At 42.3% G+C, this 19,047-nt stretch overlaps 2 protein-coding genes across 2 annotated transcripts; both read left to right on the forward strand.

The window, feature by feature from the left end:
• The first annotated feature begins 109 nt into the window (after positions 1-109).
• Positions 110-16,289, forward strand: LOC115028118 (FYVE, RhoGEF and PH domain-containing protein 6-like). Its single transcript, XM_029461542.1, is given in 22 exon segments — positions 110-347; positions 1,796-3,863; positions 6,903-7,014; positions 7,813-7,880; positions 7,965-7,995; positions 9,503-9,592; positions 9,594-9,655; positions 9,994-10,150; positions 10,238-10,325; positions 10,848-10,898; positions 10,981-11,039; positions 11,124-11,195; positions 11,513-11,581; positions 11,694-11,777; positions 12,455-12,534; positions 12,624-12,726; positions 12,915-13,058; positions 13,145-13,247; positions 13,320-13,414; positions 13,501-13,629; positions 13,717-13,865; positions 14,220-16,289. Coding segments are annotated over 22 exon segments (3,867 nt in total). The 5' UTR covers positions 110-337; the 3' UTR covers positions 14,263-16,289.
• Positions 16,290-17,029: 740 nt separating this feature from the next.
• ndufa12 (NADH:ubiquinone oxidoreductase subunit A12) lies at positions 17,030-18,766 on the forward strand. Its single transcript, XM_029462227.1, has 4 exons — positions 17,030-17,182; positions 17,609-17,691; positions 17,899-17,986; positions 18,519-18,766. Exons 1-4 carry the CDS (start codon positions 17,094-17,096, stop codon positions 18,691-18,693), a joined length of 435 nt encoding a protein of 144 aa, XP_029318087.1. The 5' UTR covers positions 17,030-17,093; the 3' UTR covers positions 18,694-18,766.
• Positions 18,767-19,047: the final 281 nt, after the last annotated feature.

Here is a 19,047-nt window from a genome sequence, read left to right on the forward strand (position 1 = left end):
GCTTTACGTCATATTACAACAACTACACCAGATCTTCTTTAACAACATATTTATTTTGAAATGTATAAACGGAACTGGATTATTTTGTTGTGTTCTACTTGACATTGTTGGGGAAAAGCACCGTGGCCAAAAACTTCGGGAAAAATGGAAAAAGTAACAGGCGTAAAGACTTTATCTATGCATCCGCTGGCAAGATAAGGAGCGACAGCGATGGTTCTGCATGTTTTCTCCATGGAGGGTTTTTCTAACTGACAATGGTGTCGAAGGAGGAAACAATGGAGTTTTTCTCGCAATTCCATTGAAAGTTTACTCATGAGAAAGGAGCAAGTCGGGAGTCATGAGCACAGGTTTGTTTCGTGGGGGAGCTAACTTAACTTAGCAAAATCCTGCTGTGCAAGTACATATTGTGGTTAGCTAAAACTAAATGCAAATAACGTTACTTCTTGATTTATTCGCAGAAGGGGGGAAAACTATGCACTTTTATTGTTATAACGGACGGCAGCATCCACTCTATTTTTACTCAGCCACAGTTAATTACAGTTTTTCTTAATAACAGCTTTCAAAATGATATAAAGAGGACAGACATTTCAGTGCTTTCTAAAACGCCATCATAATTCACAATCTAAAATGTCCATTTCTGTTTAATATTGCAGCTACTGTTGCAGCTGGAGGGGGTTAAATCCTTTGTCTTAAAACATCTGTCCTGCTGTTGATGTAACCATATACATATAACAAGCTGCAGTGTTAACATCTCATATCAAACAGTTAACATTTACCTGGATGAAGAGGGATGAAATTGGATATGTGTGATAGAGTTATTATGATTGTTTGTCTTTCAACGATATGAGCGGTTTTAGTCAAAATACCTGGCGTTGCCTTTTACAGCAAAAACATAAGGCCAAACTCCGCTCAAAAATCCGTCAATTTAATGTAATTTCGGTTTTATTGGAAGGCTTGTATCTTCGAGGGCATATATTATTAACTTTTATGCCATCGGTATCATGTACTGTCCCATTCGGCTTATATAAAAAGAGCATGTAATATTTAGATAAAGTTTTAGATTGATTCTCATTGCTCATCACTGCCATCCATGGTGAATTTTGATATGCATTTGGGTGAACTTTTCTGATTATGCCGAATGGAAAAGTGGCACTCAATGATTAGATTTTTTTTAATTACTGTCTCACAACGTTGGTATTTTTTAAAAAAAATTAAAAATTACTTTATACTTCATGTTTTTTTTAACAGAGTTTGGAGCGAGGCTCTATCTAGAGCAGCATGTTTCGGGGGCAGAGCGATTCTCGGTCGTTGGCCTTTTCGGAAACATCCGCTCGATGACTCCACTTCTCGTGGTGTCGGCCAGCCAACAGTTTCAGCCAGTAGAGCGGAAAATATCGCCTACAATCTCAAGTCACAGCTTTTTTTTATTAGACACTATGTTTTTTATTTAACCAGTTTAATCGGTGAGATTCTAAATTGAATAATCCAGTTTTACTTTTTATTTACTGCCACAAGTTAGATGTAAACCCTTCAGTACTCGTATATCAGATAATTACTACATCCCTGAATTTATTTCACACATACTCCAGTCCTCAGTTCTCCCCCCCTGACCCCCCAGAGTGACTTTTTGACCTGAGCTTTAGCCACAGCTTGCAGCTGTCTATGCTTTTATTTGAGGAAGTGGAGATGAAGCATGCTTTTCTGTGCTGTGCTGGTGTTTTGTGATTCATTTAAAAAGTGTGAGAAAATGATTTTCGACTTTTCTTTAAATGTCCTCCCACTTCTTTACTTGCAGGTGTGAAGAAGCCTCCATTAGCTCCCAAACCTAAAATCCCTGTTACCACCAAACCCTCTCCCCCGCCCATCGCCCCCAAACCAGGTCCCTTCTCCCAGCCTTCCGTCACCTCTCAACCTTCCCCTGCTACTCTCAAGAGGACAAAACCGGCTGTAGCCCCTAAACCATGCATTTCCAAATCCACAGCTTCCCCTGTTTCACCCCCACTACCCAAACCAAGTGAACCCCTTATCCTATCTCAGGAACAGCAGGAAGCTTTAGGCGACAGCCTCTCGCTTCTCAACTCCAGAAATGGGATTTTATCAGAGACGAACAAACGTAACTCGGATTACATCATTTCCACCTGCTCGTGTGGGCTCCAGGACTGTTCCCAGTGCCAGCGTCTGGAAAATGGAAATACAACTGAGAATGGGAGCGATTTTCACAAAGAGCTGTTGCAGAATGGGATTTCTACAGGAGGATTTACAGAGGCGAGGCCACAAGAGAAGGCAGAAAACCGAGAGGAGGGAGTAGCTGCAGAGAAGGGTGAAGGTGGAGGGATTGGCAAAAAGCCAAGGGATAAACCTCAAAGACAGAGACACCTGGAGAGGGGATTGGTTAACAATGAGGCACAGAGGACTGAGAAAGCTTCAGAGGCTGCAAAACATCAGGATTGTGCTGTTTCTGAGCCTGATGTTTCAAAAGCGGATGTACAGACCGAAGCCCAAAACACAGATTTAACAGACTCAGCCTGGGATGTTGCAGGCAGCATCATTATCTCCCCAAGTATTTCTCCTCATGAGTCTTCTGCAGAATCCTTTCAGGTAGAACACAGTGAGCCTATCAGCAAAGCGTCTCCCACCAGGTTACTCCCTGATCTGCTGGTCCCTGCTGCCCCCAGTAAGCCTCTCCCGGTCCCACACCCACGCAAACTTAAAAAGCCAGCCCTGGTGAGGCAGGATGGTGTGGAGGGCAGTGCCCAGGATCAGGTGGCGGAGGAACAAAAACAGGGGCTTGAGGTGCGAGAGGATGAGGGGAAACTGAGTCTAGCTGGTCTGTCTCTCAGTTCAGACAGCGAGGAGCTCAAACAGGACACATGTGACCTTTTACACCAAAAAGACTCTGGTTCAGGAGATGATGAGAGCGACGCGCCCGTCCCTCCTCCTCGACAGACCTCCCTTTCGCTTCGCCTTCACAGAACTGTCCACATGCGGCCCTCTCTTAACAAAAGCACCTCCCATTCCTTAGTCCTGCTCTCACACGCGTACTCCATGACCCACAACAAAGGGGGCGAAGAGCACCGGGTGGAGGAGGATGAAGAGGATGGGTATGGCGACTTTGAGCGCTACCCGATCACTCACAGCCTCCCCAAACAGATCAAACTGGGCTGTCATCCCCCTCTGGCGAATGCGAGGAAAGCCTTTTCCGCCGAGGATCAGCAGTCACCGAGGGCGCCGCCCAGAAAACCTCAGAGACACAGCCTGCCAGCAGCACCCCCTCCACCCTCCTTCTGCCCTCCTGCACCTCCACATGCCAACACCCCGATGAGGGAGCTGCCTGCGCCTCCTCAGGAGAAAACAGCATGGCGCTTCACCCGACCCTGCGTGACCTTCTTCAGCCGGCAGATACCCAGCAGGAGCAGTGTGCCGCCAAAGAGCCGAGCTCCAGCGCTGGGGGGCAAGCAGAGGGCGCAGTCTTTTTCTGCAGCTGACCTGGCAACCCGGTCGGACTCTCATAAGAGGAGCCTCTCTTTCCGGAAACTGCTGGAGCTCCGGCTGTCTGTCAAGATGCTGCCAAAGCTGCTGGCCAAGGGAGGGCAGTCTTTGGACTGTACCAGCGTGGAGTCAAACCGGGGGGGGAAAAGCCTTGAGCGGCCAAATAGCTGCATAGTGGAGGCTGATATTTGTGAAAATGGAGAGGAATCAGTGGAGTATGAGAACGTTCCTCTGTATGAGGAGATCCCAGAGTACATGAACCTGCCGTTTCACAGTGCGAGGCTGGGCTGGCCTCATGACCCCGATGGAGCAGATTCAGAACTCTATGAAGTGCAGGATCCCTATCACAGGGGCCACGACCATGAATACGAGAGGTACGGTGTTTTGCATATTTAGATGTTTGTAAACATCTTGTTTAAGGAGGAAACTAATGAATGTTTTTTATTGTTGATTCATCTGTTTCTTGTGGATGTGGAACTACATGCTACAAACGCTGCGAAACTGGATTCAAATCTGGAACATTGCGTTAACCCACCAGGGTGCCCCTCCTCCTTTATTGTTATAATTTATAAATTGATTATTAAGTGTGTGTAGGCCTGTCATAATAACTATTTCTGTTGAAATAATTACGATACACGATATTATTGTCATTTTAAGACCATTTTATGCCACTGATGTAATCATAATATAATTACATAATCATGCAAGTGCACCCTTTCAAAGAGCAGTGACCTTCTAACTCTTTATGTTCAGACATTGGAATAATATTCCAAATAAATAACGCATAAATAAAATATAACCACACAACCAAAACAATAAATAAATAAGCTGTTTATTCTGGCATCATGTCAAATATTGGCGACATTTTAATGTAAACAAACACGTGTAAAAACAACGTGCAATATCGAGGTCACCAACAATGAGTTGGGTTAAGTCTATGAAATATCTTTCCAAACAAAGTCAATTAACAGAAACATAAAACACAGAGAAGTAGCAAGTTGTCATATTTAATGTTAATGTTTTGTCATGTTTCCTTCCTAAATGAATTCACTAAATGAACATTAATACAATTATTGAATTGAGTTATATATTTCATCTACCACCTAATATATGAACCTAAATCCCTTATTATAATAGAAAAGAAGTCCAGAGCTGTCCTGTAGTGCTTCAGTGTGCGACAGGTTGCACAGGTGACATTAGAAGTTTGCATTTACAACGGTGTTAAAGTCGACCTCTGAGCCGCTGGCATTGAATTTGAATAGAGCATTGATGTGCAGCAGGTCGGCTTGTTTTCCTGTGGGTTATTTTCAGTGGCCAGAGCAGGAAATGTCTGAGAATCGCAGAAACGTCACACAGCGCTCTAGAACAGGGAAAATAAACCTCCAGCAACCACCAGCCTCCTCCTCCTCCTCCTCGGCCTGCACGCCCTCGCACTGTGTTTAGCCTCTTCCTAACCTCATCACTCCACTTTTCTCTGTCTCTGAAGGGATTTTGTTTCTCATAGAACTGGAGAATCTTCGTCGTTCTGCTCGGTAAATGATGTCGGACTTAGTCAGATGTGTTAATTAAACAGCCAAGGGACACCGCAAGCTGATTTACAGAGTCCCATCGATGCTATAAAGATCCCATTGAGCCACTGTGTTCTTGATATTAGGCCCAGGCTGTTGACGAGGAGCCGTTCTGTTCCCATGATAGATGGCGTGGTTCCCTCTGTCAGACAGTGGTGCAACAAGTGCTGGAGTTGAGGCCACGTTAGGTGACGACGAGGAAGCCGTTAAAACAACAAAGACGTATCATGATTCTTAATTCTGTGGAGTGGTTAGAAGGCAAAGGTTAGATTTGAAAAGTGGTGGGGACACAAATTCTAATTAAAACGAAAGATGGCCGGAGGTTTAATCAGGCTGTAGGTATTACCTAACTGAACTCCCTCCAGCGATCACATCGCTGCACGTTAAGGAGCAAAGCCAACAAACACCAATAGAACATGAGGGATTTAACTCTTCGTACAGCTTTCATTTAAAGTGCACGTGCAATCGATATCAAAAAAGTGGTGGGGACAATTTTAGGTCATCAGAAAAGTGGTAAGGACGTGTCCCCACCGTGCCTACCATAAACCAGGCCCATGTCAGCAGGGTGTTTCTGTGAGGAGGAAGAGAGCGGGTGAATCTGTATTTTCTTCCCAGGCATCTTAGCCTGTTAAGTTTATGTAAGTAGCCTCGGGCTGTAAACAAGTGGCGCTCTGTGCCTGATCCAGTGTGTTGGAATGCTCCACTATAGAGAAAGCATAAGGGAGAAAGAAGTTGGGGAAGGGAGGGGAGGAAGAGTGAGTGTGTATTACGAGCTAGGTATAAGAAACTGTTGGGAGGCACGTACAAAAACAACAAGGAAGTGGAGAGAGCGGGCTATTGCTGATGAGAGTGAAAGGAAATGTGAGAATGTTTGGAGTCCCACAGTCTTTCCTATCTCAAATTCATTCTTTTTTTCCAACATGCCGCTATAAAAAGTGAAAGAGGAACAGCAGGACAAGGATTGCAAACCTTGTTCCGACCCTTTGCAGCCTTAAGCAGGACGAGGCTGAGGAGTCAAAGCAAAACACATTAACGCCCCCCTCATTTCATCCGTCTTTGAAATCCGACAGTTTAATTGTGCATAAAAGATCAAAACATTAGTGACACACAAACGCAGGCTGCTGCTTGTTCTAACCTGGCAGTCGACACTTAGGGTGGAGCAGAGCCAGCGTGTCGTCCCGCCTGCAGCAGCACAGTTTACGAGGGATATTATAACATATTATGGATATAGGTGCAACAATTTGGTTGAAATCAGTAACAAAATGTAGTAAAATTATATCATATTGACCTGAAGTTAATGCATAATAATAATAATGAAATAATAGCAATAATCTTTAGGGAAACTAACAAATTGTTTTCGTTATTTTATCGATTAATCTTTTTTTAAATCATCTATTCTATGAAATTTCATTAAAAAAATTATTAATTAAATTATTATTTTTATGTCCGTCGACTAATTGATTAATTGTAATTGTTTCATCAAATTAGATCATTTGTTTCTTAATTAAGGGAACATTTTAACGCTTTAAATCTGTTTTTATGGACTTTTCGAAACACTTAATCTGTGTATTACTATATATGTAATATATATATATACTATGTACTAAAGTCCTTCATTGATCAGTCTTTTATACTCTGTTGTCACAGTGACCTCAATATGTGCCATTGTTGTACAAGACCTCCGAATGACTCATGAGCTTCTCTTCAGTAAACATTAAGTCCCCTTCTTGCACAAAACTTTAATCTTTATTTATCCAGGGTGTGTGTGTTTGTATCTGCAGGCCCTGCCCTGCTTCTCATTCACACTCACTTCTGCTACTTGTGTTGAATGTTTGGTGTCTGCAGTGGCTGGCTGGGGCAGGACGTCCACTCTGAGGAGGAGGAGATCCACAGTTCTGATGAAGAGGACGGCAGCTCCACCTCTAGCAAGGAGCACCTGGACGTGGCAGACCGACAGGTAGTCCCTTCGCTCTGAACTCATTATACAGCAATGATTATAAAGGGATGAACGTTTGCAAGCACCTGATGACGGATCTGATGTATACTTGTTGAAGCCGGAACCAAAACCATAAACATATATTTTGTTCTACACCAACACGGTCAGAGCACGTACAGATTACAATAGACGTCTCATATCGCTGCCTGTGACTAAACTGTCACTGCAGCCGCTGGAGATTGTGTGCACATTTGCTGCCAAGTGTGTTCTCAGCTCTCCATAAGTGTGTGTGTGTGGGTGTGTGTGGTGAAAGGGGGGGATGGTGAGCAAACACAGAAGGGTTACAGGTTCAGGAATAGCTCTCTCAATAAGCTTTTTTTTTTTTTTCCCCTTCGTCCTGTGTGACCCTCTCGATGATACTGTCAGCACCTGTGTCTGGTGGCCCTTAAACCTCCAGGGTATCGCTAATAGAGGCTCCGATAGGACCAGTAGGACATTTCAGTCCAGTGGGGCGGGGGGGGGGGGGGCCAAGGCCACTGTCCAAATTAAGTCATTGAAAGACCGCCCCATTACCATTCAACAACACACACAATCTGAAAGACACAGGGGGAGCAGAGGGAGAAGGGAAAGGTTGGTGCTTTCGGGCCTGATTGAGTTGTTGTTTTGGAAGTCTGTGAGCTCGACCTGATGCTTCTACACAGCACAACAGGATCATGGTGATTTGCAGCGAGCCCGTGAGTGTACAGTGGCTGTGTGACAGTCAGTCGATGTTAGCATTTCTGTAGCGTCACTGAACTCTTTGTGTTTCTCCTCTTTCAGCAAGAGGATGAGATGAAGAGGAAGAAGGTGGTGCACATCGCCCAGGAGATTATGAGCTCCGAGAAAGTGTGAGTGGTTTTTGCAATGAACACATAATATCACAGTGCTCTGCGTTCGATGGTCTAACTGATGTGCTTCTCTTCTTGTTTCAGGTTTGTGGATGTCCTGAAGCTTCTTCACATAGTAAGTGTCTTATTTATCTAACAGTTGCATTAAAGGACCTCTTGTTTTCCAGGGAAGAAGAGCGCCCTCCTATTAAATCGCACTGTTTTTTTTGTTACCCGCGCCGACACTGTGCTTGTCTTTGAATAGTCTTCAAAGCTTCGTCCGAAGGATGGACATGAATTAATGAGGTCTTGGTTGGTGTTGTCTTTGCTCAAGTGCCAGTACAGAGCTGAATAATGCAGTGGTTTCACAGCTGAGGCTTCTGAGCTGCTGTGATATAGAGGGTTTTGGTTTCCTGTGGGCGGCAGGTAAAAGTGAGGAGGCGGGGCTTTGATCATTCCTATTAGTGTGTGTGTGTGTGTGAGTGTGTGTGAGAGAGAAAAGACAGCATGAGTCTTCAGTTAAGGTTTGGTTTAGCTCTATTGAGGTCAGCTGTGTCTGATGAGTTTAATTGCCAAAAAGGTTTATTTGTATTGATTATTTCATGTTAAATAAGGTTAAATGGGCAAAACAAGACTTTAAATCGCATAAGGCTTATCGGCACATATTGTTGATATCGTCGTCTTAAGACAATCAATTTTTCATGCAGTTTATTTTGTTGACAAAAGTACAACGTGGGGGGTTTTTCATTTCAATATGAAAATGATCAGCCATTACTAAAAGGGACTTTTACTGCACTGACAATATGTATTTTGGATTTTGGATTTAATCTTTGAGTATGTTAATGTAAAACTGGGTGATTTGTTTATTGATTAAACATTTAAAACAGACTTGTGGTTGTTCGGTGGTCCCTGAGTCTGCACTACATGCTCTGCTGAAGAGTTTAGTTTCAGAGAAATGCTGAAATGCTGTTTCGTCCCATGCGTCTCTGTTTTGAATGAAGGAGAACAGGAACCATGTGAGTTAATGAAAAACACTGACATGAGGAAAATCAACTTCTAATGTCAGTATTTGTAAAACTTTATACATGTTGGTTTAAGCCAGACTGTAGTCGGTCTGTCCTGAGGGAAATCCCAGGTGAGAGGGTCGAGGGTCCACCTGTCTGGCCGCCTCAGACACGGCTTTAGTGAAGCCCACAGCAGGATTCGTAGGAAACGTCGTCCTGTGGCTGACAGGGGAGAGCGAGGAGCGGCGCTCTGTCCAAGGAAAGAGGTCAGATCGAATTCTTCTCTCTCCTCTGACGGCCTGGCCGCCCAGCAGCTGCTTCCTCAGACCACAGAGACGACCTCCAGACACACGCATACCTTAGATAATCCTCAGAGTGTGTGTCGTGTGTTTGTGCAGTGTGTGTGTGTGTGTGTGTGCAGGTGGGTGCGTGGGTTGGTGACTATGCACGTGCATACTTGTGGCAAGTCGTCCGGCCGATGTGTTTACATTTCTTTGGGTCTCTTTTTTTGAAGTTGGTGTATTTGTAGTGTGTGTGTGTGTGTGTGTGTGTGTGTGTGTGTGTGTGTGTGTGTGTGTGTGTGTGTGTGTGTGTGTGTGTGTGAGATAATGATCGCATTCCTCCTCTGTGTTTCTACAGGATTTTCGGGATGCTGTCGCCAAGGCAACCCGTCAAAATGGGAAGCCGGTGGTGGACGACCGTATCCTCAGCCAGATCCTGTATTACCTGCCCTCAACTCTACCAGCTGAACAGAGACCTGCTGAGGGAGCTGGAGGAGAGAGTGGCACACTGGTAAACACACACACACACATATTTGGAACTACAGCTCCCATAATGCTCTGGGGGATGTTGCTATGGATTCAGTGAGTTATGATGCGTTTCCTAGCCTGCATTTGTTAACCTTTTGGCAAACTAGCATTAAAAGTTGTCCAAATGTGCCATTAGCAGCTCCTGTTTGCAGCGCACACATCGATGTGCAGACCTCGATCACTGGGTTACTTAAACACTTAGAGATGTGACGATTCTCAGGCACCTTCTGGACTTATAGTTCTATGATTTCTAGGCGTATTTAAGGACGTATTTATCCTCTCTTATACTAAATGTTTGTTCACTGAAGTGTCTGGTTTCAGGAGCGATCACCAGAGACTGTCCGACATCTTCGTGCAGAAGGGTCCTTACCTGAAGATGTACTCCACCTACATCAGACAGTTTGACAACAACGTGGCTCTGTTGGACGAACAGTGCAGGAAAAACACCGCGTTTGCTGCTGTTGTCAAAGAGTTTGAGGTAAATGCAGTTTATGTGTCTTCATGAAAACACTGCACATATCTCAAGCAGTTAATGGGACGCTTCAGTGTTTGTGTTTGATCTCAGATGAGTCCAAGATGTGCCAGCCTGGCTCTGAAACACTACCTGCTGAAACCAGTGCAGAGGATCCCCCAGTACCAGCTGCTGCTCACAGGTACACGCACCCCGACACACGTCCACTGTGTTCTGCTCGGTTCTGCACGCTGAAGCACGTGCATGAAACGTGGCACCCAGCGGGCAGTAACAGTGATGTAAACCTGAGCACCCATTTGACTCGAGAGACGAATGCAGCAGGACACATTTCAAGTATTCTAAATATTTTTAAGGAGAAACTGAGAATTCATATCATCAAGGAAGAGATGAAGGAGATAACACTTTATATTATATGATTTTATGTCTCCCCCTGGTGCCAAGACGGCTGATCTGTTCCTTCTCGTGCATATTCTGCACTTTTTAAAGTGTGTTTTACATGTTCATTACGAGCAACAGTCTTCTCTTCAGGACATGATGTGTTCTCTGTCCACAGTTGTCGTTCCAAACGTTGTCTTGCATATTTGCGTCGTGCAAACAGACTTTCCTTTTCCTTTTGTCCTGCACCTTTTAACCCAGTTGGGGCTCGATGTGCCCACCGTCCACCTTTTTCTGTGCTTAAAATAAATACAACTGTCTTTTCCAGATTATCTGAAGAACCTTCCAGAGGACTCTGAGGATTATAAAGACACTCAAGGTTAGACAATCCTCGTTATTAGTGTCTACCAGGACGATCGTATGTGCTGTACACTAATGTTTAATCTTTGCTATCCGTGCAGCGGCCCTCAGCATCGTGAAAGAAGTGGCCAACCACGCTAATGACATTATGAAACAAGGGGTAAGACCTTACTCCACGCCAAGCTTTAAGTTTAGTCTGCTGTAGCCTCGTGTTTCTCCTCACCTCTCTGATGTTGTTCTTCAGGATAACTTTCAGAAGCTGATGCAGATTCAGTACAGCCTCAACGGTCACCATGAGATCGTTCAGCCAGGAAGGGTGAGTCTCAAAAGTCTCACTTCTGTTTACTCCCCAGTCGGGATTGTTATTCAAATGTTAGCTCTTTGTGTGCACACACAGCACGGTGCAGACCAGTGTGAGCTTTAACGCAAGTCCATCAAAATTAAAACACCAAAATGAACTCAAGATAGCCGAAAACCTTTGGTGCAACATGTCTTTTTATCGATTTTCATGAATATTTGTGCAGAACAACACATTTAACACTTATAATTGTGCTTGATACAGTCAGTTATTGTGCAGCCCTGCCTGTGTTTTCTTAAAGCTTCTATTTAAAGCCAACATGTCTGTATTTGCAGGTATTTCTGAAGGAAGGCACTCTAATGAAGCTTTCCAGGAAAGTGATGCAGCCTCGAGTTTTCTTTTTGGTGAGCGACTAAATCAAGTTTATGTTTACATTTCTATGTCCTGTCTTTCTTCTCACAGTTGATTTTAAATATCTGTTTCCATTCTTCTTATTGTGTCCCGTGTTTTCTTCAGTTTAATGATGCGCTCATGTACACCACGCCGGTCCAGTCTGGCCAGTACAAACTCAACAGTGTCCTCTCTCTGGCCGGGATGAAGGTTAGAGACTCGCTGTGGTGCCTGTTTTGATAGTTATACGTTATACATTATACATTATACATTATACATTATACATCACTACACAATCAAGTTTGTTCTTCTATTTCTGATTCCCAGTCCTATAAATGTGCTCATCCAAACTGAAACACGGGCTCTCGTGAATTATTCAGGCTGAGTTTGCAGCAACAGTTTTTAAACACGTACATTTTAAATGATGCACCATCTCTGGTGTAATCTGTTATTCATCATCTCTCTCTCTCTCTCTCTGTCTCTCTGTCTCTCTCTCTCTCTGTATCTCTCTCTCTCTCTGTCTCTCTCTCTCATCTCTCTCTGTCTCGCTCTCTCTGTCTCTCTCTGTCTCTCTGTCTCTGTCTCTCTCTCTCTGTCTCTCTCTCTGTCTCTGTCTCTCTCTCTCTGTCTTCCTCTCTGTCTCTGTCTCTCTCTCTCTCTCTCTGTCTCTTCTCTCTCTGTCTCTCTCTCTGTCTCTGTCTCTGTCTCTCTCTCTCTCATCTCTCTCTCTCCTCTCTCTCTCTCCTCTGTCTCTCTCTCTCTGTCCTCTGTCTGTCTCTCTCTCTCTCTCTCTCTCTGTCTCTCTCTCTCTCTCTCTCTCTCTCTCTCTCTCTCTCTCTCTCTCTCTCTCTCTCTCTGTCTCTCTCTCTCTCTCTCTCTCTCTCCAGGTGAGTAAACCGAGCCAGGAGGCCTATCAGAACGAGCTGAACATTGAAAGCGTTGAACGCTCTTTCATCCTGTCTGCCAGGTCTGCAGCAGTCTTAGTGATCATCGTTTATAAATGTATAAGTTGTGTTCGCTGTAGCTCAGAGTTCTCGTGTATTTTGTGTTTGCCAGCTCCGCCACAGAAAGAGACGAGTGGCTGGAGGCCATCGCGAAGGCCATAGACGACTACACCAAGAAGAAAATAACATTCATATCAAGTCGAAGTCAGGAGGAGGTGTGTATGTGTGTCTGTGTGTGTCTGTGTGTGTCTGTGTGTGGTGTGTGTGTGTGTGTGTGTGTGTGTGTGTGTGTGTGTGTGTGTGTGTGTGTGTGTGTGTGTGTGTGTGTGGTGTGTGTTTGTGTGTGTGTGTCTAAATTTCCCCCTGAATGCGTTTACGTTAACCCTCAATCTGTCCGTCGCAGGCCGAGTGTGTTGTTGACACCGGGGCCCCGTTGGGTTCAAAGGCTCCCATCTGGATCCCCGACCTGAGGGCCACCATGTGCATGATGTGCACCTGCGAGTTCACCCTCACCTGGAGGAGGCATCACTGTCGCGCCTGTGGCAGGGTCTGTACCACCGCTGCTACTCCTCCTGCAACACAGTGTTTAATAATGAACCCCCTTCTCATCACAGTTACATGTGTCTCTGACAGGTGGTGTGTCAGGCGTGCTCTGCCAACAAGTACTACCTGGAGTACTTGAAGAACCAGCCGGCACGTGTGTGTGATCACTGCTTTGCCAAACTGCAGGAGAACAGTAAGTAAAGAGAGTACGTAAAATAGATTATTTACTTCATATGCTTTTGGTTTATTGATTTCTTTTCTTTAGGTGACCGCTGTGCATCAACATCAGTTTCTCCAATCAAACCTGGAGCTTTCTCCTTCACTAGGAAACAGAAGAAGATCCCCGCTGCACTGAAAGAGGTAAGGAACAGAAGTTAACGGCTACATTTGTGGTGTCATTTTCATCTTTCATGTATGAAGTATGTGAAACTATGCTGTTTTTCCAGGTGTCCGCAAACACTGAGAATTCCTCCATGAGCGGCTACTTAAACAGGTCAAAGGGCAACAAGAAGCAGTGGAAGAGGCTGTGGTTTGTCATTAAGAATAAAGTCCTGTACACCTACGCTGCCAGCGAGGTACGCACACTGTGTTAGTTTGTTGTTTTACTAAACTGTAGCTTTTTATACCTTTTTGTTTTGAGTCATTCTGATTTCTATCTGTAGGATGTTGCAGCGTTGGAGAGTCAGCCGTTGCTCGGTTTTTTCCTGAGGGAGGAGAAGAACGGACCGGCTCAGAAGCTGCAGTTCAAGCTGTATCACAAAAATACGCTGTTTTACATCTTTAAAGCTGACGACATCCCCACCGCCCAGAGGTATGTGACTTCAAATGGCAGAAATGGCAATAAAATAAAGAAGTAATTCTGTAATGTAAGGTGTGCAGCCTCTTGTTTTATTACTACCTTCAATATTTAAAACAGATCAGGCTTTGAAGACTTTTTATGTTTTATTTAAACGTAATTTTTATTTCAGTTTACGCAACTTAAACAATGATATTTACAATTTTGCATAGTGTTTGTTTATTTTATCTGTATCTATATGGTTTATAGATCATTTACATAATAAAGTTTTGTGGAAGCACATTTAATGACCATATAAAATAAACATATTAATGTCTGTATAGTAATGTATTTGGTAGCTGATGTTCTGTTTTGTATTTTTGTCCTCAGATGGATCGAAGCCTTCCAAGAGGCAATGATTCTTGAACAGTAATTTGGTTTTGCAGCAGTGAAGTCGCATCGCAGCCCCGGAGCCAGTTGATAGAAAACTTACGACCCCTGATTGATATGAGGTCAGGGGTCACCAGCTCAGGAAAGACTCCGGATGGACTGTTAGATTTAATCAGAACCTCACTGCAGAACGCCACATTACTGTCCGTGGGGGGAAGCCGGGCTGCTTTTCCCTCAAAGACCTGGATTCTGTTTCTCTAAACAGTATTGTCCACCAACAACAGCTCCTCAGCGGAGGTCAGAGCTACTAGTTTGTCACAGCTGGGGGTCAAAGGTCAAGTCCAGAAGCACGTCTGTGGAAGTGAGACAGAACAGCAGTCAGGAATATTTAAAGGAAGTCGGGGGATTATTTTTTAAACTGCAAAAGGATGAAGGAATTACTTCTTTGTGTGAAACAAAATATACAAAACCGCCTTCATTCAAGCGTGTTCACATTGGCTACACTTAGTAGTTTCAAACCTAGCGTGTCATTTTGTTAAAGGGATACTTAAAGTGGGGTTGTACGAGGTTACTTACAGTTAATGACGGGCAACACGCCCACAGTTTAGAGAAACAGACAGGAGTTACAGCACAGGAGCAAAACAGAAACATGTACGTTATATTTAGAATACTTTCACCACTTTAAAGAGCTATCTGACAGCAAAGTAAAGCGGTCTAAATACGTGACTAAAATACGTTTTGTTCGTACGCTTTGCTTCTGTGCTGTAACTCCTATTTGTTCTAGACTGGGCCTACCGACAGCCCACATGGACTGAATATGGATAGATGCGTCACACTACCCCAAAATATCCCAACTATCCCTTTAAGGCAAAATCTAAAGATAGAATTTTAAATAAAACACACACACATTATAAAATATTCAAAATGGTAGGATGGTTCATCTGAATCATGAATGAAAAGTATCGCCGATGTCCGTCAAGAGTTTAAAGATGTAACAAGGTGGGATTTTACTGTGAAAATCCGACTTCTACAAAGAAACAGGAAGTTGATATTCTGCTCTTTAGGTTAATCTCTCTGGTTAAGAGGTTTTACTCCTGCATTTTTAAATTTAACATACAAAACATTTAAGTGATTAAAGAAACAACGTCCTGGAGAGAACTGGAAATGTCATGACTAATGTAGATATTTTTCATACGATTTTTAAAATGTATTTTTGCCTGTTCAACCACATTAGAAATGGTTAATGGCTAAAACTGTGTATATGGACATGAAAGAGCAACATTGACCTTTTTTATATCAAAGCCAAGAGCTAATATTTATAAAATAGGAAGATTTATTGTTTGAAAAGCACAGGCTGCCGCTTATTTTGGGAGTCAGGGTTTGTTAGGAAATATGTTTCCATCAGTTATTCTTTTACATTTTAAAAGAGAACTTCTTAGAAAAAAGGGTCATTTTTATGGGCAAATACTGTGGAAAGTATGCATGAACTATATTTCTAAGGAAATGCTCAAAAGGAAGAAAACATTTAGAATTTTGATGCTTGTTTTTGCAGACATTGTGCCTTATATCTCCTGTTTTGAGATGAATTGCAATAATATAGGTGCTCTGTTTGACATTCTTCACTAAATAAGGACAAATTTATGCATCCAGTTTGCATGACTACTCACTTTCTAGCCAGGGTACTCGAGGTTTGTAGTTTTAAAGCAGTAATTTATCAGGTCTGTTTCTTCTTGGTTAGGCTGCCATATGTTGCACTACCCCATTATTTCACAGTGGGAGAAACACAAATCCTGATTTTATTTTTTAGTGAAGGAATAAAACGGTTAATTCTGTCATTGTTACTCTTTGGCTGCTGTCGTCATACAATTTCATGTGTGCCTCGTTCAGATTTGTGTTAGTGAGGTATACATTTGCTAGTCAGGAGCCACCAAGCATGCATTACTTCATGATTGTACATTAACAGTGACCATGTGTAAACATCTACTCTATCAGAGTTAGAGTCTCTTATAAACAATGATTTTAAACTGTCAGGCAACAGTTTTTAATAAATAAATATATAAATATATTGTCCTCCTGTATTAATTTCCTGTTTTGTTACTTCAAAGGATGAAAAGCAGACTCCTCACAACTTAATTGCAGAGTGCAGACAGATGTGGGAGGCAGAGTTTGTATCTGTGTGCATCTATCGTCAGGCTCTCTCTTTGAGGAGGCGATGCTTTGTTTACTTTATGCTCTATTTCCCCACTTATCTCCCTAAGCTGCGACTCTGGGCTGTGTTAGATCCACCCTGGGCTGGAAGAGAGGGATAAAGCCCGTTAAAAAAAACTGTCCTTCAATTAAAGAGAGTTCAAGTCCGCGTCAGGAAACATCGACACACGCTGAATACTCCAGGGTTGCATGCTGGATTTGCAGATTTACGTTTTCCTTTGCCATTTCATTGTTAACATGTTTAATGAGTGAGTGACGCTGTGAAGGATCTGAACATAAGAGAGACTTATTGTCATCCATCTATATACAGTGTACATACACTGAGATGCAAAATTGTGTTTCCCTGTTCCCGCTTGCCAAACAAAAGAATGAACATAAGGTGAAAACAAGATACAAAAACAGGATGCAATACGAGGTACAAACATAATAGGGCAGTAATAGAAAAACTAATATATATTTGTAAAAAATACAACAGGCGGCTGCTTTACAGTTCGACAACTTTTAATGTCCAGGCATGTATCATGCTTAGGTTTTAAATAAGTAGCTTACTACCGTTAGAAATAGCAATAGAATATATGTGGAACTAAAGTTTCACAGGCTTGATGGTGTTACCCGGACATGTTTTTAATACACAACCGTCCGTCTCGGTAATTCTTCCGTCTCAAGATGGCGGAGTACGCAAACGTCGTCCGAAGGGCTTTGGGACAACTAGGAGGTCACGGTGGAGTCCGAGGGTTTTTTGTTCAGTTGTTCAGGTCAGTTTATTAAAATAGTGTTATTGTGTATAATGAGCCACTGTTGATGACGGGTGAGAGCTTCATAAAGATGTGTTACCCGGGTCTTCGCGGTCACAGCCGAGTTAGCATGTTGACAGCTAACTGACTAACAGAGTGGACCTCCATCAGACGTTGAATTATGTTACGCCAAACTCCATTAAAAAAACAAACATGTCATAATTGAATGTGTTGCCAGTAGTATAATTATCTCCCTACTGAAGATGACTGAAACTTTTGGAACCACTGATGAATTCGGCTTACAAGTTTTTCACCAAGTACTATATACAAGAGCAACATGTCAGTATATAGTTGTTTCACAGTGCTAGTGTTAGAAAATATTACTTTTTTGAGCACATACCTGCTATACTGAGTGTGCACCTTTTGTAATCATCTTTTCATTGGCAGGGTGAATGATATAAAGACAGGAGCCTTGGTTGGCGTGGATAAATATGGAAACAAATACTTTGAGGACAGCAAATATTTCTTTGGTGAGTCAAGTTTCTCTAAATGTGCATGGTTTTCAATTTACTAGCAGGACATTTACATCAAGATACTGTTTTTTTCAAGATGATTTTTCAGAGCTGCATGCTGTTTATTACTCTTTTACATCAAATATGTTGCTGACAAATGCTGCTTCAGATTGACATGAGTGTGATTTGGTAAATAAACTCTTGACTGTGTCAAAATGTGTTCAGGACGTCACCGCTGGGTGATCTACACCACAGAGATGAACGGAAAGAACACCATGTGGGAGGTGGACGGCAGTATGGTTCCAGCTGAATGGTACGACCTGCAGTTTGTTATAAAATTAATTAAGGCTGCAACTGCATATTATTTTTTATTATTATTATATTACATTATTATATATTTATATTTTTTTGTTTAATCTGCCAATATTAATCAATAGTCGTTTATGAAGCATCATATAATGGCTTCACAGAGCTGTGTGTGTGTATGTATATATGTATGTATACATGTGTGTGTGTGTGTGTGTATATATATATATATGTATATGTGTATGTATGTATGTGTATATATATATGTGTGTGTGTGTGTGTATGTATGTATGTATATATTATACAATATATATATTTTATATATTGTGTGTATATATATATCTTTTTTTTATATATTTTTATATATATATATATATATATATATATATAGATATATATTTATTTATTTTTATTTTATATATATATATATATATATATATATATATATATATATATATATATATATATATTTTTTATATATTATATTACAGCCACTGTTATTAAAGCCACTTACCTTCTTGTTGTTGTCTGTACTACAGGCATCGCTGGCTGCACTGTATGGGAGACGAACCCCCCACCACACATCCACCAGAACCCAAGAAGTTCTTGGCTGAGGTCCACCAGTTCAACGTGAGTGGCAGCTCGCAGCAGTACGTGCCCTTCTCCACCACCAGCAAGAAGATCCATGAGTGGGTTCCACCCAGAGCTCAGTGAACTCTGACTGTATATTTGTAAATTATGTTATCCTGCCAACATGTCCTGAATAAAATCACTATATAGACCTTTATGATGGGCGTGGCAGTTCTTATATTACACTTTGTTTTGACAATAAGCAGTGTTCCTCACAGGTTGAGAAGAATTTCTTTGTGGTTTAAGCGGCAATATCTGACATAAAATATACTTTATATTCATTTTTTAAAATGTTGTTCCTGTGAAAAAGCATCTGACCCAGACTACACAGCTTTTTGTTAGATGTCAACAGTTTTGCATTTTAAAAGCATGTTATATTATCCATTGTGTAAAATCTTCATCTTAAAAGTTAGTAGTAACTAAAGCTGTCAAATAAAT

The sequence above is a fragment of the Cottoperca gobio genome, chromosome 23, assembly GCF_900634415.1.
Source record: "Cottoperca gobio chromosome 23, fCotGob3.1, whole genome shotgun sequence".
Classification (NCBI taxonomy): Eukaryota; Metazoa; Chordata; class Actinopteri; order Perciformes; family Bovichtidae; genus Cottoperca; species Cottoperca gobio.

Coding starts and splice junctions, on each gene's coding strand:
- ndufa12 (XM_029462227.1), top strand. CDS start 17,094: ATGGCGGAGTACGCAAACGTCGTCCGAAGGGCTTTGGGACAACTAGGA. Junction 17,183..17,608: donor TTTTTTGTTCAGTTGTTCAG/GTCAGTTTATTA, acceptor TTTCATTGGCAG/GGTGAATGATATAAAGACAG. Junction 17,692..17,898: donor GGACAGCAAATATTTCTTTG/GTGAGTCAAGTT, acceptor AAATGTGTTCAG/GACGTCACCGCTGGGTGATC.